The sequence below is a fragment of the Macaca thibetana genome, chromosome 1, assembly GCF_024542745.1.
Source record: "Macaca thibetana thibetana isolate TM-01 chromosome 1, ASM2454274v1, whole genome shotgun sequence".
Classification (NCBI taxonomy): Eukaryota; Metazoa; Chordata; class Mammalia; order Primates; family Cercopithecidae; genus Macaca; species Macaca thibetana.
The window spans coordinates 45,039,684-45,059,827 of record NC_065578.1 but is presented as its reverse complement, the minus strand read 5'-3'; the positions used below and the strand labels follow the sequence as shown (position 1 = coordinate 45,059,827).

At 40.2% G+C, this 20,144-nt stretch overlaps 1 protein-coding gene across 7 annotated transcripts in view; it reads right to left on the bottom strand.

Annotated features, from left to right (window-relative positions):
- MAST2 (microtubule associated serine/threonine kinase 2) overlaps positions 1–20,144 on the bottom strand; it is a 256,248-nt gene that overhangs the window by 213,011 nt on the left and 23,093 nt on the right. For all 7 annotated transcript variants that reach the window (XM_050801476.1, XM_050801486.1, XM_050801494.1 and 4 more), the window contains exons 2-3: positions 14,498–14,645; positions 9,555–9,697 (exon numbers count right to left, since the gene is read on the bottom strand). In XM_050801476.1, coding sequence (XP_050657433.1) covers positions 9,555–9,697; positions 14,498–14,645 — 291 coding nt within the window. The remainder of the gene's footprint in view (positions 1–9,554; positions 9,698–14,497; positions 14,646–20,144) is intronic.

Genomic DNA, 20,144 nt, shown 5'->3' with positions numbered 1-20,144 from the left:
AAACAATTTTTTAAATCGACAAAAGGTTTGAACAGACATTTCATCACAGAATATATATATATGAAAATAGCTGACTGGGCGCAGTGGCTCACGCCTGTAATCCCAGCATTTTGGGAAGCCAAGGCAGGTGGATCACCTAAGGTCAGGAGTTCAAGAAGAGCCTGGCCAACATGGCAACACCCCGTCTCCATTAAAAATACAAAAATTAGCCAGGCATGGTGGTGCATGCCTGTAATCCCAGCTGCTCAGGAGGCTAAGGCAAAAGAATTGCTTGAACCCGGGAGGCGGAGGTTGCAGTGAGCCAAGATCGTGCCACTGCACTCCAGCTTGGGAAACAGACCGAGACTCCATCTCAAAAAAAAAAAAAAAAAAAGGGCCTGGCGCGGTGGCTCAAGCCTGTAATCCCAGCACTTTGGGAGGCTGAGGCAGGCGGATCACAAGGTCAGGAGATCGAGACCATTCTGGCTAACACGGTGAAAACCCATCTCTACTAAAAAAATACAAAAAAACTAGCCGGGCGAAGTGGCGGGCGCCTGTAGTCCCAGCTACTCGGGAGGCTGAGGCAGGAGAATGGCGTAAACCCAGGAGATCCAGCCACTGCACTCCAGCCTGGGCAACAGAGCGAGACTCGGTCTCAAAAAAAAAAAAAAATATATATATATATATATATTTTAAAAATTGGCAAATGAGCACACAAAAATATGTTCAATCTCATTAGTCATTAGAGAAATGCAAATTAAAACCACAATGAGAAACTCCTACACATCCACTAGTATGGCCAAAATTTTTTAAATGATAGCTGGGCATGGTGGCTCATGCCTGTAATCCCAGCACTTCGGGAGGCTGAGGTGGGTGGATCACCTGAGGTTAGGAGTTCGAGACAAGCCTGACCAACATGGCGAAACCCCATCTCTGCTAAAAATACGAAAATTAGCTGGGCATGGTGGCATGCGCCTGTAATCTCAGCTACTTGGGAGGTTGAGGGAGGAGAATGGCTTGAACCCGGGAGGCAGAGGTTGCAATGAGCCGAGATTGTGCCATTGCACTTCAGCCTGGGCAACAAGAGTGAAACTCCATCTCAAAAAAAAAAAAAAAAAAAAAAAAAAAAAAAAAACAGATGATAATACCTAGTACTGATAAGATGTGGAGCAACTGCTGGTGGAAACGCAAAAATGGTATAGCCACTTTAGAAAACAGGTTGGCAGTTTCTTATAAAGACAAATTTACACTGGTAAATACACATTCCACCAGTCTCATTCCTAGGTATTTACCCAAGAGAAATAAAAGCATATTCTATACCAAAAAAAAAAAAAAAAAAAAAAAAAAAAAAACTTATATGAACTTTCATAGCAGCTCTCTGCCTAACAGGCAAAAACTGGAAACAACCCATATGGTCATTAACTAGGGAATGGAAAAGTCTGTACACCCATACCAATGGAACCCTTTTCAGCAATAAAGAGGAACAAACTACTGACACTCAAAACAACATGGATGAATCTCAGAAGGAGATTCTGAGATTGAGAAAAAACACAAAAGACTACATACTGTATTGATTCCATTTCTATGAAATTCTGGAAAAGGCAAAACTGCAGTGACAAAAAGCACATCAGTAGTTGCCAAAGGCTGGGCCTGGGGAGAGAGAACAGACAGCAAAGGGACACAAGCGAACATGGGGTGGCAGACATATTCTATACCAGGTCCATGGCCTGTTTGGGACCAGGCCACATGGCAAGAGATGAGCTGCATGAGGGTGAGCATTACCGCCTGAACTCCATCTCCTGTCAGATCAGCAGCGCAGCATTAGATTCTCATAGGGGCACGAACCCTATTGTGAACTGTGCATACGAGGGATTCTAGGTTGCACACTCCTCATGAGAATCTAGCTAATGCCTGATGATCTGAGGTGGAACAGTTTCATCCTGAAACCATCTCCCATCCCCCCTCCACCCATCTGTGGAAAAACTGTCTTCCATGAAACCAGTCCCTGGTGCCAAAAAGGTTGGGGAATGCTGTTCTGTTCTATACCATAATTCTTATATATCTATATCATAATCGTGGTGGTGGTGACACAACTGTATACATCTGCCAAAAGTCATCAAACTGAACACTTAAAATGGGTGAATTTTATTCTATGTAAACTATACCTCAATAAAGCCAACTGACATATAGATATAGATATCTCCACCTTTCACAATAGAAAATGCAAAACTACAGGGGCAGAAAGGTAATACTGAAAGGGGAAGTGCTGAATTTGGAATCTCTTTATAACACTGAAGTAGGTAAAACAAACATCTATGGGTTTTTCCTCTTTGAACTTGTGAAAATTAAGGAAAAATAAATTAAGAATGATGGGATTACTTTTCAACTAAAATAATATAAATTAAAGAAAGAATCTTTTTAACGATGAGAAAAGGTTCTAAGAAAAGTCTTGGAGTTTTGTTACTTCCTTTAAAAGCATACTCTGGCTGGGCGCGGTGGCTCAAGCCTGTAATCCCAGCACTTTGGGAGGCTGAGACGGGCAGATCACGAGGTCAGGAGATCGAGACCATCCTGGCTAACACGGTGAAACCCCGTCTCTACTAAAAAAATACAAAAAACTAGCCGGGCGAGGTGGCGGGCGCCTGTAGTCCCAGCTACTCGGGAGGCTGAGGCAGGAGAATGGCGTGAACCCGGGAGGCGGAGCTTGCAGTGAGCTGAGATCCGGCCACTGCACTCCAGCCTGGGCGACAGAGCCAGACTCCGTCTCAAAAAAAGAAAAAGCATACTCCATGTGACCTTGACAGACAGTTCTAAAATATTATTAAAGTATAATACTAATCAAAGCCACAGTGAGAGACCACTTAACACCCACTATGATGGCTATAATTAAAAAAACAGAAAAGTGTTGGCAAGATGCAGTGAAACTGGAACCCTAATGTATTTCTGGGAAGAATATAAAATGGTGCAGCAAACCAAAAGTTTGGTAGTTCTTCAAAAAATTAAAGAATTACTGTATCATCCAACAAGTCTACTCTTAGGTATAGGTATATACCCAAAAATACAGAAAACAAGTACTCAAAACAAGTTCATGTACACAAATGCTCACAGCAGTATTATCCACAATGGCTAAAAGGTAGAAACAACCCAAATGTCTATCAGCAGACAAACAGATAAACAAAGTGTGGCTTATCCATCCAATGGAATCTTATTCAGTCATAAAAAGGAATAAAGTATTGATACATGCTATAATGCAGAAAAATCGTGAAAGCATTGGGCTAAGTGAAAAAAGCCAGGCATAAAAGGTCACATATTTTATGATTCCATTTATATGAAATGTTAGAATAGGTAAATCCACAGAGACAAAAAGCAGATTAGTGGTTGCCAGAGCTAGAATGAGGGTGGAATGAAAAAGGACTGTTTAATGGTAGAGGATTTTTTTTGCAAGGGATGGTGGTGAAAATGTCTTAAAACTTGATAAAGGTGGTGGCTGCACACATTGTGAATGCACAAAATGCCACTAAAGTGTACACTTTAAAATGGTTGATTTTATGTTATATGAAAATCTCAACAAAATTCAATAATAATATGGCACCCAAAATGACATGTCATATTCAACATGAGAACTGATGATAAAATGTTCAACAGAATATCTTATCTTTTGTTCCAGTTAGAAATATTCCCAATTCAGTTTAAGATTATAGCAGTTTGCTATAATCATAGTATCATGTTAGAATGGTTATTGGTAATCATGACTTGAACATTTTAGAATACTTCTATTCTCATGCTGTTTTTTAGTAGAATTGTTTCCTAATGAAAATCACTCCCTGATCATGGCTCTCCCTGTCAGAATTGTGTGCACTCTGTAACACCTTTAGTCAAAGTAGTCTTACTTTCCTGATAACTTTGTTAATGTGCTGCAAAAGACTGAAAATTTAAGTATGTAGTATATATACTACTAAATTGTGAACTGGTAGATTGGTAGGATGTATGTAACACTTGACAATACTGGTACTTTCCTTAGGATACATGATGGCCTCCTAAGAAAAATTTGCCTCCAAATTTTAAGCTGGAAAGTCACTGGAATAACTTTTTAAAAAACAATTACAATACATGGCTTTTCAGATTTTCGGTAGATATGTTAAGAACTGTGAACAAATGGAAATGTCTGTGTACTGATCCTCAACACTACCAATAAAATTTCGATTATGGAAAGAAAAAAAAAGACGGCATGAACAAGGAAGAACTGGCTTGGGGGGATGGAAAGGCAGCAGATAGGTAGGGTGAGTCTTAGAAATGGTGATACAGCCAAGTGGATTTGCATCAGAGATACAGAAGGCAAAGATCAAAACTGCAGATACTAGTTAACATACTCAGAAGAAAGCAAAGCAGGAATTAACCTCATTTTACAGATGAGAAAAACACAGGCTCCAATATGTTTATTCAAATTCCCATAGCAGCATCAGAGCTTGGTCTTCTGATTTCTAATGCAGGGGTCTTTCTCCTATGCCACTTTTAACAACAGATTTTAACTGCATATATATTTTTAAGAATACAAATAATAACTAATCTTGAACAAGACACTATCTAAGTTTTACTCCATCCCTAAGAACATATAATAATATGATTCTATGATCTGTTTTAGAACATGCCCTGGGAACCACTAATTAGGATCATGGTTCCCACATATATGGGGAAAATAAGCCCTCTGAGAAATCCTCTCAATAGACACCAGAAAATGAAGAGCCAAAAATCTCTTCATAAAAACATCATCTAGATGGCCTCAAAATTAAAATATTTGCAACTTTAAGGCTTTTGCTTATCTAATCTCCAGACTCCGGTCAAGTCTAACCTCCTACAAGTTATCATCCCAATAATTATAACTAGCATAATTCTTGTCCCCTTTTGTTACTATTTAAATCATAATCAATATAATATTTATGTACATGTCACGTTTTATTATTTTTAAATGGTTGTCCTGTTAAATGTGAATCCTGTTCTGCTAACCCAAAAGTTCTTTGGAGGCTGGGTCCATGTACTGTAGACGGCCATTACTCCAAAGAGAATACATTCTAGTTAAGATTTTTCAGAAATGTCACAGTCAGAAGCAGGGTAGACAATGAGGTTTATTCCAGTATGGGTGGTCAAAGCAGAAATAGGTATTTAACATCAAGGAGCAAATGTGCCACCTAACATAAAATATTCAACTGAAAATCTTCGGGCAGAAGAATGGAAAGAGAAGAGCTGGCTTGAAGTTACAGTAGGTAAATAAGTAGCTCAGGAAAAAAAAAGCACAAGAGAAAACAAAAAGCAGTTCCCTGGGAAAGAGAAAAAATTGGATTCAGGTCTAAAGAAACAATTATTTTACAAATTTATAATAAAAGAAAAAAATATTCAATTTTAAAAATGGCCAATAATCCACATAGACATTTCTTCAAAGAAGACAAATAAATGTCCGGTAAGCACATGAAAGACGCTCAACATCATGAGTCATTAGAGAAACGCACATCAAAGACACAAGATATCGCTTCACACCCGCCAGGATAGCAAGGATGTAGAGAAATCAAAGTTTCTCAAATGATTAAACACAGAGTTACCATATGACGCAGCAACTTCTCTCCTAGATATATATCCAAGAGAAATGAAAACATGTATCTACATTAAAATTTGTACATGAATGTTTGTAGCATTATTATTATTTGGCTATTATTTATACTAGCCAAAAGGCAGAAACAACCCACTTTTAACAACAGATTTTCACTCTATATAATTTTTTTTTTAGAAGAAGAAGAAAAATAACTAATCTTGAACAAGATGCCACCTAAGTTCTTCTCCATCCCTAGGAACATATATGATCATATCATATGATTATTATGATCCTTTTTAGAACATGCCCTGGTAATCATTAATTAGGATCATGATTTCAACATATATGGGAAAAATAAGCCCCCAGATAAATCCCCTCAATAAACATTAGAAAATGAAGGTGAAGAATGAAGGAAATGAATCAACTGATGAACAGCTAAACAAAATATGATATATACATACAACAAAATACTGTTTGGCAATAAAAAGGAATACATGCTGCAAAAAGGATGAATCCTGAAGACATTAGACTAAGTCGAAGCAGCAGCCACAAAAGGCCACATATTTGATTTGATTTATATGAAAAATACAGAATAGGCAAACCTATAGAGGTGGAAAGTAGATTAGTGGTTGCCTAGTGCAGGGGCAAGGGCAGGGATGGAACAATGAGGAGGTGATACCTGAAGAGTACAGTTTCTAAAGTAAAGAAAATATTCTTAAATTGACTACAGTGATGGCTGTACATGTCTGTGAAATACGCCAAAAAACACTGACCTGTATACTTTAAGTGGGTGAATTACATCATATGTGAATTATATCACAATAAACTGTTAATTTAAAAAAACATAATTCAGGAATATTCTAGCTCAGTTGGCCTAGGCTCCAGTAATCTCAGTCCAGGAATCCCTTCTGCAACATACCACCTTAAAGTGGAATACTCAGCTGTACCATGGTGGCAGTAGTTCTCAAAGAGGTACATGTTAGAATCAGGGTAACAGTTTGAAGAAAATACAGGCCAGGTTCACGCCTGTAACCCCAGCACTTAGGGAGGCCAAGGCAGGTGGATCACTTGAGGTCAGCAGTTCAAGACCAGCCCGGCCAACATGGTGAAACCCCACCACTAATGAAAAGACAAAAAATAGCCAGGCGAGGTGGCACACACCTGTAATCCTAGCTACTCGGGAGGCATGAGAATTACTTGAACCCAGAAGTAGAGGGTGCAGTGAGCTAAGATCATGACACTGCACTCTAGACTGGGCAACAGAGGGAGAACCTGTCTCAAAAAAAAAAAAGAAAAAAGAAAAAAGAAAAGAAAATACAGATGCTTGTGACTAACCCCAGACATCTGGATCAAAATCTCTAGGAGGGTACACTCATCCATTTTTGCTTGTTTGTTTGTTTTAGGTTCCAGAGGTTAAAAGGGAAGCAGGTGAGGCTTTAATAGACATGTTAGGACCAGGCAGGAAAATCTCAATATGGTCTTTATATTATTAGATGCTACTATTAAAATGATGTGGCCAGGCGCAGTGGCTCATGTCTGCAATCCCAGCGCTTTGAGAGGCCGAGGCAGATGGGTCACTTGAGGTCAGGAGTTCGAGACCAGCCTGGCCAACATGGTGAAACCCCGTCTATACTAAAAATACAAAAATTAGCCAGGTGTAGTGGTGCACACCTGTCATCCCAGCTACTCGGGAGGCTAAGACAGGAGAATCGCTTGAACCCAGGAGGCAGAAGTTGCAGTGAGTCAAAAATTGCGTCACTACACTCCAGCCTGGGTGACAGAGCGAGACTCAGTCTCAAAAAAAAAGATGTTAAACATCTTAGATCTGATAATATATTGTAGTTATTTAGGAGAGTGTCCTTCATATTAGGAGAAATTCTTAAGGATGAGGCATCGTAATTAGTCTGTGACTTGCTTTGAAATGCTTCAGGAAAAAATAGGTATATACACACAGAAAAAACAAATATGGCAAAATGTACAAATTAGTCAGTCTAGGTAAAGCTTACATGGGTGTTCACTGTACCATTCTTTTCATTTTTCTGTAGATTTGAAAATTTCAAATAAAAAATTAAGGAGGTAGGAATTTCCACACATGATCCTGATTCTCTCTGTGGCCTAAGAATCACAAACTTTGGTAATATCAGGATATCCTTTGATCCAAAAATTAGCTTCTCACCTGCTACATGAAGACATCCTCCCCTCTACTCCCACTTCCCATATTGAATAAATGGACAAAACTTTCTACTCCACGTATGTTGACCCAAAAGGCTTATATTTTCAAGTGTACATGAGACTTTAATAGTAACAAGTTGCTGTTATTGTACCCTACAAATTAGTAGTGTGCCTAGACCTAAGGATAGAGGGAACGGTGTGAGATGAGCAGAAAGCCAGTGGGTGCCTTTGGTACAAAAGCAAGTTTGAGAGTAAAAGGGTATAATTTGTAACAACAGGCAGAAAACAAAGCAACCTGCCCAGGCTACACAGCTTAAATTTTGTAAGGCCCTGCCTATCACACAAAGCGTAGACAAACAAAAGACTTTTTTTTTTTTTCCCAGACAAGATCTCGCTCTGTCACCAGAGTGCAGTGGCACAATCACAGCGCACCACAGCTTCAACTGCTCAGGCTCAAGCGATTATCCCACCTCAGCCTTCTGAGTAGCTGGGACCACAGGCACACCCCACCATCCTCGGCTAATTTTTTTTATTATTATTATTTGTAGAGACAAGGTCTCACTATGGTAACAGTCCAGGGTAGCCTCAAACTCCTGGCCTCAAGTGATCCTCCTGCCTCAGACTCCCAGAGTGCAGGAATTAGAGATGTAAGCCACTGCACCCGGCCCTCATTCTTACATATATACTTAAGTACTCATGATGTGCCAAACATGTTCTCTATCCTCATGTACTAAATATGTATACCACAGAGCTGTAAACCAAAGCAGCATAACTTTACCAGATTCAGAATCATTTCTATAAAAAGAATGTTCCTTCCCAGGAAAATTTACTCATTGAAGATACAATCATACTGAATCTTTTTCTTGACCCTCACTATACAATTAGTACCAGTGACACTGACGGCATGAGAGGGCAATCAAAACACTCAATTGGGCTGGGCACAGTGGCTCAAGCCTGTAATCCCAACACTTTTGGAGGCCAAGGCAGGTGGATCATGAGGTCAGGAGTTCGAGACCACCCTGGCCAACATGGTGAAACCCTGTCTCTACTAAAAACACAAAAATTAGTGGGGCATGGTGGCAGGTGCCTGTAATCCCAGCTACTTGGGAGGCTGAGGCAGGAGAATCGCTTGAACCTGGGAGGCAGAGGTTGCAGTGAGCTGAGATTGCACTACAGCCTGGGCAACAGAGCAAGACTCCATCTCAAAAAAAAAAAAAATAGACTCAATTAAAATTTCATTCTTAAGGCCAGGAGCGGTGGCCCACACCTGTAATCCCAGCACTTTGGGAGGCCGATGGGGACGGATCACCTGAGGTCAGGAGTTCAAGACCAGCCTGGCCAACACAGAGAAACCCCATCTCTACTAATAATACAAACAAATTAGCCAGGGGTGGTGGCGCACACCTGTAATCCCAGCGACTCGGGAGGCTGAGGCAGGAGAATTGCTTGAACCCAGGAGACAGCTGAGATCACACCATTGCACTCCAGCCTGGGCGACAAGAGCAAAATTCCGACTCAAAAAAAAAAAAAAAAAATTTCATTCTTAGCCTGATGCCATGACATGTACCTGTAGTCCTTGCTACTTGGGAGGCTGAGGCAACAGGAATACTACAGCCAAGGAGTTCAAAGTCAGCCTGAGCAACAAAGCAAGACCCTATCTCTAAAAAAAAAAAGAAATTAATAAATGCATTCTGTTCCATACTTCATTTTGGAAACTAAATTATCCAAATCTGAAAAAGGAAAAGGAATAGACGTTGCAATGACAAATGACAATTAAGGATTTTTCATAGAGCAAAACGCCACCTTTATGAACACTTACCAGGCCAGCAGTAAGAGAAGGTGCAGATTGTCCAAGGGACTGGTTTCTCATTCGAACCAGGTTTGATGCTTCTCCTGACGACTGCCAAGTCACCTGTCCCACACTGCTATGTACACTGCTGGACAAAGGTAGCAGCTGCTTACCTTCAAACACAAGGTTTGGAAAATATACATGTAATTATGATAAACGAATGAAAAAATACAAATACAATGATATCAAGTGGATAAAATCATACTGATACAAAGTAAAATTGTTCACATCCATTTTAGAATCTATTAAAATTTCTAACTATCCATTAAAAATTGTGACTGTCTTGGTGGTGAGGATAATGGCAAGTGGAACACTGAAATGGATTAACTATTTTATGTTCTCTATAATATTCACCACATGCCAGCCTCCCACGCTGACACCCAAACTAGCAGTCTAGGAGTTTCCCAATCCCTTCTAGCCTACATAGTTTCTCATCAACTCAATGTAACATTAGAGATGCAAGTTTCCAGTAGGCAAACAATGAATCTATTCTGTTCTCACCAGACTCCACGTGCTCAGTTCATGTTTACTATCTGCCTTAATCTCAATGAAAGAGAGTCTCAATGAAAGATTTTTTTTTTTTTTTTTGGAGACAGAGTCTCACTGTCACCCAGCCCGGAGTGGTGTGGAGTGACCTAGGCTCACTGCAACCTCTGCCTCCCAGGCTCAAGTGATTCTCCTGCCTCAGCCTCCTGAGTAGCTGGGACTACAGGCATGTGCCACCACACCTGGCTGATGTTTTGTATTTTTAGTAGAGATGGGATTTTGCCATGTTAGCCAGGCGGGTCTCCAACTCCTGATCTCAGGTGATGTGCCTGCCTTGGCCTCCCAAAATGCTGGGATTACAGGCGTGAGCCATTGCGCCCGGCCTGCAGTGACTTTCTAACTGAGGTGAAGGTCTCATTTCTCCCCTTCTTCACACCATTCTTCACACTTTTGCTTATGATCTAACCAACAAAAATGTGTTCATGTCATTTCCTTCCTTAAAAGCTTCTGATGGCTCCTTACTATTTGAAGAAATTATGCCAGACATTTTGGCATTATGAAAAAGACCCTCCATAAATCCAGATTATCTTTCTGGCCTCATCTCCTTCAACTCTTTTCCACACTTATTCACTCACTCAACTTCAATATTATGCCCTGCACTTTCCCCTGGCTTTATCATGATCACTTGACCCACCTGAAAACCCTTCCTGCACCTGGCAAAATCTTAGTCATGAAAATACTCAATGTAGTAAAGATGTGAAGAAAGGGTTTGGGGGATATTTTTGTTTTTGCTGCCAACAAAATATGATACCATTCATTTGGAGAACAATTTAGCAAACCTAACTGTAGATGAAAATTAAGACATAGAAGAAAGTAAAAATTGAGAAAGGCTTCAGGACAGGTGTTGTGGCTCATACCTGTAATCCCAGTACTTTGGGAGGCTGAAGCAGGAGGATCACTTGGGCCCAAGGTTCAAGACCAGCCTGGGCTACATAGCAAGACCCCATCTCCAAGAAAAAAAAAAAAATTAGCCAGGCATGGTGGTGTGTGCCTGTGGTCCCAGCTACTCAGGAGGCTGAGAAGAAGTGGGGAGGATCACCTGAGCTCAGGTGATCAAGGCTTCAGTGAGCCATGGTCATGTCACTGCACTTTAGCCTGGGAAACAGAATAAGATGTCTCAAAAAATAAAAAAAAAGGAAAGACTTCACTTTGACATAATGCATGTTTTTGTAGTGAAATTTTTTTATAACTAGCATGTTTTATTAGAAAATTACATATATTTTTAAAATCTAGTTAAGTTTTCAAGTTTCAAGTGTACCTTTTACTGGAAAGTCTTTCCATAAAGCCCTCCACAAAAATAATAATGATGATGATGATGGTTCTCTGCTCAAAACTTCCCTAAGCCCAGAGTAGACCCTGTCTGCCTGCCTTCTTTCCTTCATTCTGCAAATGTGCATTTCTCCAGATGACCTGTCTACTTCTCACCTATTAATTCTAAAGGAAAGTTAGTTTAACTTATCCTATATACAAAAGATTACTATCGTCTCTCTCTTCAAAATACAGGCCTGCTTGGAAAGAGGCTTACACAGTGTAGAAGAAACCTATTTGAGTATACACCAGTAAAGACTGCAGCATACCGCAGACTGCCAAGAACTTGAGGAAAATAAACAAAACAGAAGGAATGACAAAACAAACAGAATAACAAGCAGCTCTTTAGTAAACAAATAACACAGGAAAAAAAAAGAAAACCTCGTAAAAACTCCAACTACTATTCTTATAATAATTCAAGAGGCTACTGCATAAAACATTCTCAGTTAAAGATGGCAGACCAAGCACATGATTTTATCTTTTGTCCTCCAGGAAACACCATAAAAATGAGACAAAAAAAGTAATCTAGGTGGGGTGTGGTGGCTCACGCCTGTAATCCCAGGACTTTGGGAGGCTGAGGCAGGCAGATCACAAGGTCAAGAGATTGAGACCACTCTGGCCAACATGGTGAAACCCCATCTCTACTAAAAATACAAAAATTAGCTGGGTGTGGTGGCATGGCACCTGTAGTCCCAGCTACTCAGGAGGCTGAGGCAGAAGAATGGCTTGAACCAGGGAGGCGGAGGTTGCAGTGAGCCGAGATCGAGCCACTGCACTCCAGTCTGGGGACAGAGTGAGACTCTGTCAAAAAAAAAAAAAAAAGCAAGCAAACAAAGTCCATAATGACAGAAACGGACAGACACTGCCAATGAGAGGGTAAAAAAACTGGGTGGGAAATCTAAAGCAGATAGGTGGATCATAACCAATGGAATTGGACAAAGAAAGGTATAAACTATAGTAAGCATGGAGGGGATTGCAATTAAGTGGAGTATCTGGCCTGGCCTGGTGGCTCAAGCTTATAATCCCAGCTCTTTAGGAGGCCGAGGCAGGAATGCTTGAGGTCAGGAGTTCAAGACCAGCCTGGGAAACACGGCGACACCTGCTCTCTACCAAAAATACAAAAATTTGCTGGGTGTGGTGGTACACAACTGGAGTGGGAGGATCACTTGAGCCCAGAAGGCAGAGGTTGCAGTGAGCTGAGATCACACCACTGCACTCCAGCCTGGGCAACAGAGGAGACCCTGTCTCAAAAAAAAAGTGAGGTATCATCTGCCCTGCAAACTCTTAGACTGAGCACTCAGAAATGAAAAACACCCCAAAAGTCATAAAGTAAGACATAGGCTGAAATCAGATAAATGGAAAATTCCACAGAAAGAACAGTCAAACACAACCACATTTCAAGAATGTATCCAGTAGCCATGCAGTTACCTCACAGGATAAAAGGGATTTAGCACTTCAGAACAAAACACTGAATATTCTGGTTGTTAGGTGCTCAAAAGAAAGAGTTGATCCAGGGAAGAAAATTTTTTACTTTTTTTTGTTTTGCTTTGTTTTGGAGACAGTGTTTCACTCTGTTGCCCAGGCTGGAGTGTAATGATGCTCACTCAGTCTCCACCTCCTGCATTCTAGTAATTCTTGTGCCTCAGCCTCCAGAGTGGCTGGGACCACAGGCACATACCACCATGCCCAGCTAATCTTTGTATTTTTAGTAGAGACAGGTTTTTGCCATGTTGGCCAGGCTGGTCTTGAACTCCTGACCTCAGGTGATCTGCTTGCCTCAATCTCCCAAAGTGCTGCGATTACAGGCGTGAGCCACCACACCCAGTCACATTTTTAAATCAAAAATCTAATTTAGTCATGACAATCAGAAGATAATCACATCCCAGCCAGGCGTGGTAGCTCACCTCCCACCTGTAATCCCAGCACTTTGGGAGGTCAAGGCAGGCAGATCACCTGAAGACAGAAGTTCAAGAGCAGTCTGGCCAACATGGTGAAACCCTGTCTCTACTAAAAATACAAAAATTAGCCAGGCATGGTGGTGCGCGCCTGTGATCCCAGCTACTCAGGACGCTGAAGCAGGAGAATCGCTTGAACCTGGAAGGTGGAGGATGCAGTGAGCAGAGATCACGCCACTAAACTCCAGCCTGGGCAACAAAGTGAGACCCTGTCTCAAAAAAAAAGAAAAGATAATCACATCCTTTAAAAAAAAAAAAAAAAAGAGGAGAATGCCATGAAAAACCGAACAAGAAATGGCTCTATGTAACTAAATATATGACCAGCAAAAATAAAAATTTTAATATAAGAGGCCAGGCGCAGTGGTTCACGCCTGTAATCCCAGCACCATGGGAGGCTGAGGCGGGCGGATCACAAGGTCAGGAGATTGAGATCATCCTGGCTAACACAGGGAAACCCCTTCTCTACTAAAAATACACAAAATTAGCAGGGTGTGGTGACAGATGCCTGTAGTCCCAGCTACTCGGGAGGCTGAGGCAGGAGAATGGCATGAACTCGGGAGGCGGAGCTTGCAGTGAGCCGAGATCGCACCACTGCACTCCAGCCTGGGCTACAAAGCGAGACTCCATCTCAAAAAAAAAAAAAAAAAGAAAAGAAAAGAAGTATGCCACAACGCACAATGTAATTGCTTCCTTTTGTACTGCGACTTCTTCATATAATTTTTCCCCCTGAATTTTTTAGGTGTCTTTTCTTTGAAGGAGGTAGAGAGGACACTATGAGTTTTAGGTTTTGAGAATGAAGAAAAAAAGAAAATCTACAGCAGCAAAGAATGTAAAGTCTACAGAAATGGGCAGAGAGCAAAAATCAGAATGAGAGAGGGTGACCAGTAGTGCTGATCAGCCAAGAAATACCTATCAGGTCCTGCAGGTTAGCAATTAGAGATTCCATGAGGAAGAAGTAAGGAGAGGAAGACAGCCTTACCATAAGTGTTCTATACAGGACTACTACCAGAGAAGAAACTGTCAAGATGCCACGTCAATTAATATACCCTTAAATATTGACCACACAGTCTCACATTTCTTAAAAAAACAAAATCAGATATTTACCCGACAGAGAGCTGGCCAGGTTTCCTCTCCATAACTTACAATCATCCTGACTCAGTTGTCGCTGAAGTTTAACTTTTCCAGTGGATGAAAATATGTCAGGATTACTGAGTTTCCTGAAGAGCAGCGGACTAAGTCCAGTTACCACATCCTTCAAAGAGAAAAAGAGTAAAACACGAGTCTTTAATATCTGCTCTGAAGTATAAAAACTTTATATTAAACATCTCTACAACATTCACTACAATTTAAAACTGCCAACATATTATACTTCCCCCTCAATAGCTAAAACCAGAAATATATTTCTTAGTAAAAGCTGGGTATACTGTAAAGGACACAGGATATTGATTACAAAATGCCAAAGGAAAAATAGGTGAGAAAGGTCATGGGATGACAGACATTTTGACCAGATATATTATTCATAATGAGTACAATTCTTAGTTAAGTTTATTTATGTTTCTCCTTTTATTCATACCCTTCCTATATCCAATAAAGAAAAGCATATTTTAGTTTAAAAAAATCATTAAATGGTAGACTTTACCTATACAAAGTTAGAAATATCTCTAACATTCAATTAATGCTAAAATTAATCTTAGAGCTTTCTTTAGATGCCTATAAGAGGAGCAAAATACAGGTTTTCAAAGAAAAAGTATAAAAATACTATGAAAAACTACAGGCAATACGAAACATTGACAGAACCTTCCCATTCCACTCCAACGCCTCTTTCTCCTCATTCAGTAGGCAGTATCCAACAATATCATCAACATGTAGACATTTTTAAGCCAACACCCAATCAGGAGTATTATAATAAATAAAAAACTTTTGAAAAAAATAAGCCCAATGAGGTATATCTATTATATGTCAATGAAGGAAGCTAAAACAAATACGGATAAGTAACACATCAAACTGATCTAGACAGTACAGAGACAAGAACCATAAGAGAATAACTGGCCCGGGTACAGTGGCTCACACCTGTAATCCCAGCACTTTGGGAGGCCGAGGCGGGTGGATCATGAGGTCAGGAGTTCAAGACCAGACTGGTCAAGATGATGAAACCCCATCTCTACTAAAAATACAAAAATTAGCCCGGCATGGTGGCGGGCGCCTGTAACCTCAGCTTACTCGGGAGGCTGAGACAGAGAATTGCTTGAACCTAGGAGGCGGAGGTTTCAGTGAGCCAAGATCACACCACTGCACTCTAACCTGGGCAACAGAACAAGACTCCATCTCAAAAAAAAAGAGAATAACTGATCCCATGTCACCTGCCATTTGAAAAACAAGCTTCAAGTAACTGGCACCACAGCAATACTAGAAGCCACAAGGAGCAAAAAAGGAGGAAATTTCCAGTTCTCTAAGATTAAAAAAAAAAAAAAAAAACAGAAAGAAAACAAATTCTATACAGTTATATATTGCAATTAGTGAGTTGGAAAAAAATGGAAAGTACTAATATTGGTTGGTGGTGACCATTCAAAACATGATTTACAAATGCCCAAACATAAAAAGAAGAGTGAAGTTGGTGAAGAAAAATACCTGAAAAGAAGAAAAAGACAATTTCAAAACATGGTGGTAAGTGAATAAAAGGATAAAGGAGGATATTGAGGCACTGAATCAAACAACTGATGTGTCCAGGCACCTAACTATAGTAGGAGTGAGCAGTGAGACAGGGGGAACGGGAAATAGAACTTAATGCAAAAACAGAAGGCAGCAAGGGAATGGCTTGTATTTACACTATTTGGCATGTCAAGAAAGAAACAGTACCTATGGATCAAGGAGAAACCAGGGAAGCAAGCAAGCTTCGACTAATGCTAGTAACCCATTAAAGAGGGTTGGCCACTCACAAAGGTGACAAGCACAGCAAGAAGTTCTAGGTAGAGAGAACTGAGGAGGCCTTGGAAGACATCAAGCTAAAGTGGATATCCTCTATGAAGGCAATGTGGAGAGGAAAAGATCCTATCTCAAAAAAACTTACAACCAGCTGCATGGGAGAACCAGCATTTGGATGCCTGCTACACTATATGGAAGAATAATCCATCTTAGCCAGAAAAAGAACAATCAAGAAAGAATTAGATCAGTACCAATTAAGAGAAATACATATACTTTTCAATCTCCCTATTCCCTCCCACAAGACACCAAAGGAAAGAAACCAGAAAACAGAGGAGAGGAGAAAAGAAAGAGAGGATCACAACCCTTCTTATTGCAAGTCTCTTTGAGTCGAAACCTGGCAAAGGAAAGGAAATATAAATTAAATATGCAATCTGAACTTTTCAGCTAGGATTTTTAACTTTTACGGAAGTATATTACTCATTTTAGAAAAGTACACATACCTAAGCAGAGAACTCAATGAATTTTCACAAACTGAACATACCCACTAAGCAGCATGAAGATTAAAACATTGAAAATAGTCAGGCACGGTGGCTCATGCCTGTAATCTCAGAACTTTGGGAGGCTGAGGTGGGCGGATCACTTGAGGTCAAGAGTTCAAGACCAGCCTGGCCAACATGGCAAAACCCCATCTCTACTAAAAATACAAAAATTAGCTGGGCATGATGGCACGTGCCTGTAATCCCAGCTACTCAGGAGGCTGAGGCACAAGAATCGCATGAACCTGGGAGGCGGAGGTTGCAATGAGCTGAGATCATGCCATTGCACTCCAGCCTGGGTGACAGAGCAAGACTCTGTCGCCAAAAAAACAAACAAACAAACAAAAAACAGTGAAACAATATATGAATATGGGAATTCCAGAAGAGAAGGGGGCAGTAAGAACATGTGAAGAGGCCGGGCACCACGGCTCAAGCCTGTAATCCCAACACTTTGGGAGGCCAAGGCGGGCAGATCATGAGGTTAGGAGTTTGAGACCAGTCTGGCCAACACGGTGAAACCCCATCTCTAATAAAAATACAAAAATCAGCTGGCATGGTGGTGCATGCCTGTAGTTCCAGCTACTCGGGAGGCTGAGGCACAAGCATCACTTGAACCCAAGAGGCAGAGGTTGCAGTGAGCCAAGATCCTGCCACTGCACTCCATCCAGCCTAGGTAACAGAACAAGACTCTGTCTCAAAAAAAAAAAAAAAAAAAAAAGAAGAAGAAGAAGAAATAACATACCAAAACTTCCCAAATGTAATGACAGATGCAAATCCACACATCCAAAAAGTTCCGTGACTTCTAAGCAGGTTAAATTCAAAAAGGTTCATATGGAGACACATGATAACCAAACTGTCAAAGCCAGTGGCAAAGAAAGAATATTCAAAGCACCAAGAGAAAAGCAACCTGTCAAATACAGGGGATCCTCAGTCAGACAAACAGCTCATATCTCATCAGAACTGTGGAGTCCAGAAGTGGGTAGGATGACATATAGAATTCTATTTTGAGCATAACTGTCCTTCAAAAATGAGGAAAAAATCAAGGCTGGGTGCAGTGGCTCACGCCTGTAATCCCAACACTTTGAGAGGCCAAGGCAGGCAGATCGCTTGAGCCCAGGAGTTTGAGACCAGTCTGGAGAACACAGCGAAACCCTGTCTCTGCAAAACACACAAAAGTTAGCCAGGCATGGTAACATATGCCTGTAGTCCCAGCTATTCAGGAGGATGAGGCAAGAAACTTGCTTGAGCCCACGAAGTCAGCGCTGCAGTGAGCCAAGCTCGCACCACTACACTCCAGCCTGGGCAACAGAGCAAGACTTTGATCCAAAAAAAAAAAGAGAGAGAGAGAGAGAAATCGAGACATTTTCAGATTTAAGAAAGAAAAAAAAGCAGAGTCCATCACCACTACATCTGTTCTACATCAAATCCTAAAAGGCATCTTCAAGTTGAAATGAAAGGACACGAAACAGAAACTTAAAGCCATCTGAAAAAATGAAGATCCAAAAAATATATATATAAAGATCCCCAGCAAAGGTAACTATATGGATAAATATCACAGCCAGTAATAATCTATTTTTGTTTTTTAACTCCACTTTTTTTCCCTATATGACTTAAAAGACAAAAGCATGACAAAATTTTTAAATCTATGATATTTAGCACAGAATGAATAAAGATGTAATCTGCCATAAAACAACATATCAAGGAAATGGAGCTATACAGGAATAAAGTTTTTGTATACTACTGAAGTTAAACTGGTACTATTTCAAACTAGACTATTATAAATTTAGTATGTTACATGTAATCCCCACAGCAACCAAAACAAGAAAAATTCTTAAAAAAACACATACAAAAGGAAGTGAGAAAAGATCCCCTTGATCCAGTTTTGCTTTGGTTGCCTATGCATATGAGGTATTTATTGCTCCATAAATTTTTGCCGAAACCGATATCCTGGCAAGTTTCCCCAAAGTTTTCTTTTAGCAGTTTCAGAGTTTGAAGTTTAAGATTTAAATCTTTAATACATTTTGATTTGATTTTTGTATATAGTAAGAGATAGGGATCTAGCTTCACTCTTCTGCATGTAGCTATCTGCATATAGATTTCCAGTTTTCCGAGAACCATTTATTGTACAGACTGTCCTTTTGCCAAAGTATGTTCTTGGCACCTCTGTCAAAAACCAGTTCACTGTAAATGTATGGATTTATTAATGGGTTCTCTATTCTGTTCCACTGGTCTATGTTTGTTTTTACGTCAGTACCATGCTGTTTTGGTTACCATAGCTTTCTAGTATAATTTCAAGTCAGGTAATGTGATTTCTCCAGTTTTCTTCTTTATGTTGAAGATAGCTGTGGCTATTCTGAGTCCTCTGTGGTTCCACATAAATTTTAGAATTGTTTTTTCTATTTCTGTGGAGAATGTCATTTGTATTTTGAATATGGATTGTATTGAATCTGTAGATTGCTTTGGGTACTATGGACATTTTAATATTGATTTTTTTCAACTCATGAACATGAAGTATCTTTTCATTTTTTTAATGTCCTCTTCAGTTTCTTGCATCAGTGTTTAATAGTTTTTATTATAGAGATCTTTCATCTCTTTGGTTAATTCCTAGGTATTTCATTTGTAGCTATTGTAAACGGGGTCACTTTCTGGATTTTTTTCAGATTGTTCACTGTTGGCATACAGAAACACCACTGATCTCTGTGTGTTGATTTTTGATCCTGCAACTTTACTGAATTTATCAGTTCGAACAGTTTTTTGGTGAAGTCTTTAGCTTTTGCCAAATATGAGATCACATCATCTGCAAACAAGGATAATTTAACTTCTTTTCCAATTTGAATACTTTATTTCTTTTTCTTGTCTAATTACCATAGTTAAGACTTCCAGTACTATTAGGTTGGTGCAAACATAATTGCAGTGTTTGCACAGTTAGAATTTGTCATTTGATATTGGAATACATCTTTTTGTTGTTGTTGTTGTTGTTGTTGTTGAGACAGACTTTCGCTCTTGTTGCCCAGTCTGGAGTGCAATGGCACGATCTCAGCTCACTGCAACCTACGCCTCCTGGGTTCAAGCGATTCTCCTGCCTCAGCCTCCCAAGTAGCTGGGATTACAGGTGTGTGCCACCATGCCCAGCTAATTTTGTATTTTTAGTAGAGACAAGGTTTCACCATGTTGGTCAGGCTGGTCTCAAATTCCTGAACTCTGGTGATCCACCCACCTCAGCCTCCCAAAGTGCTGAGATTACAGGCATGAGCCACTGTGTCCAGTTTTGGTATACATTCTTAAAAAAATGT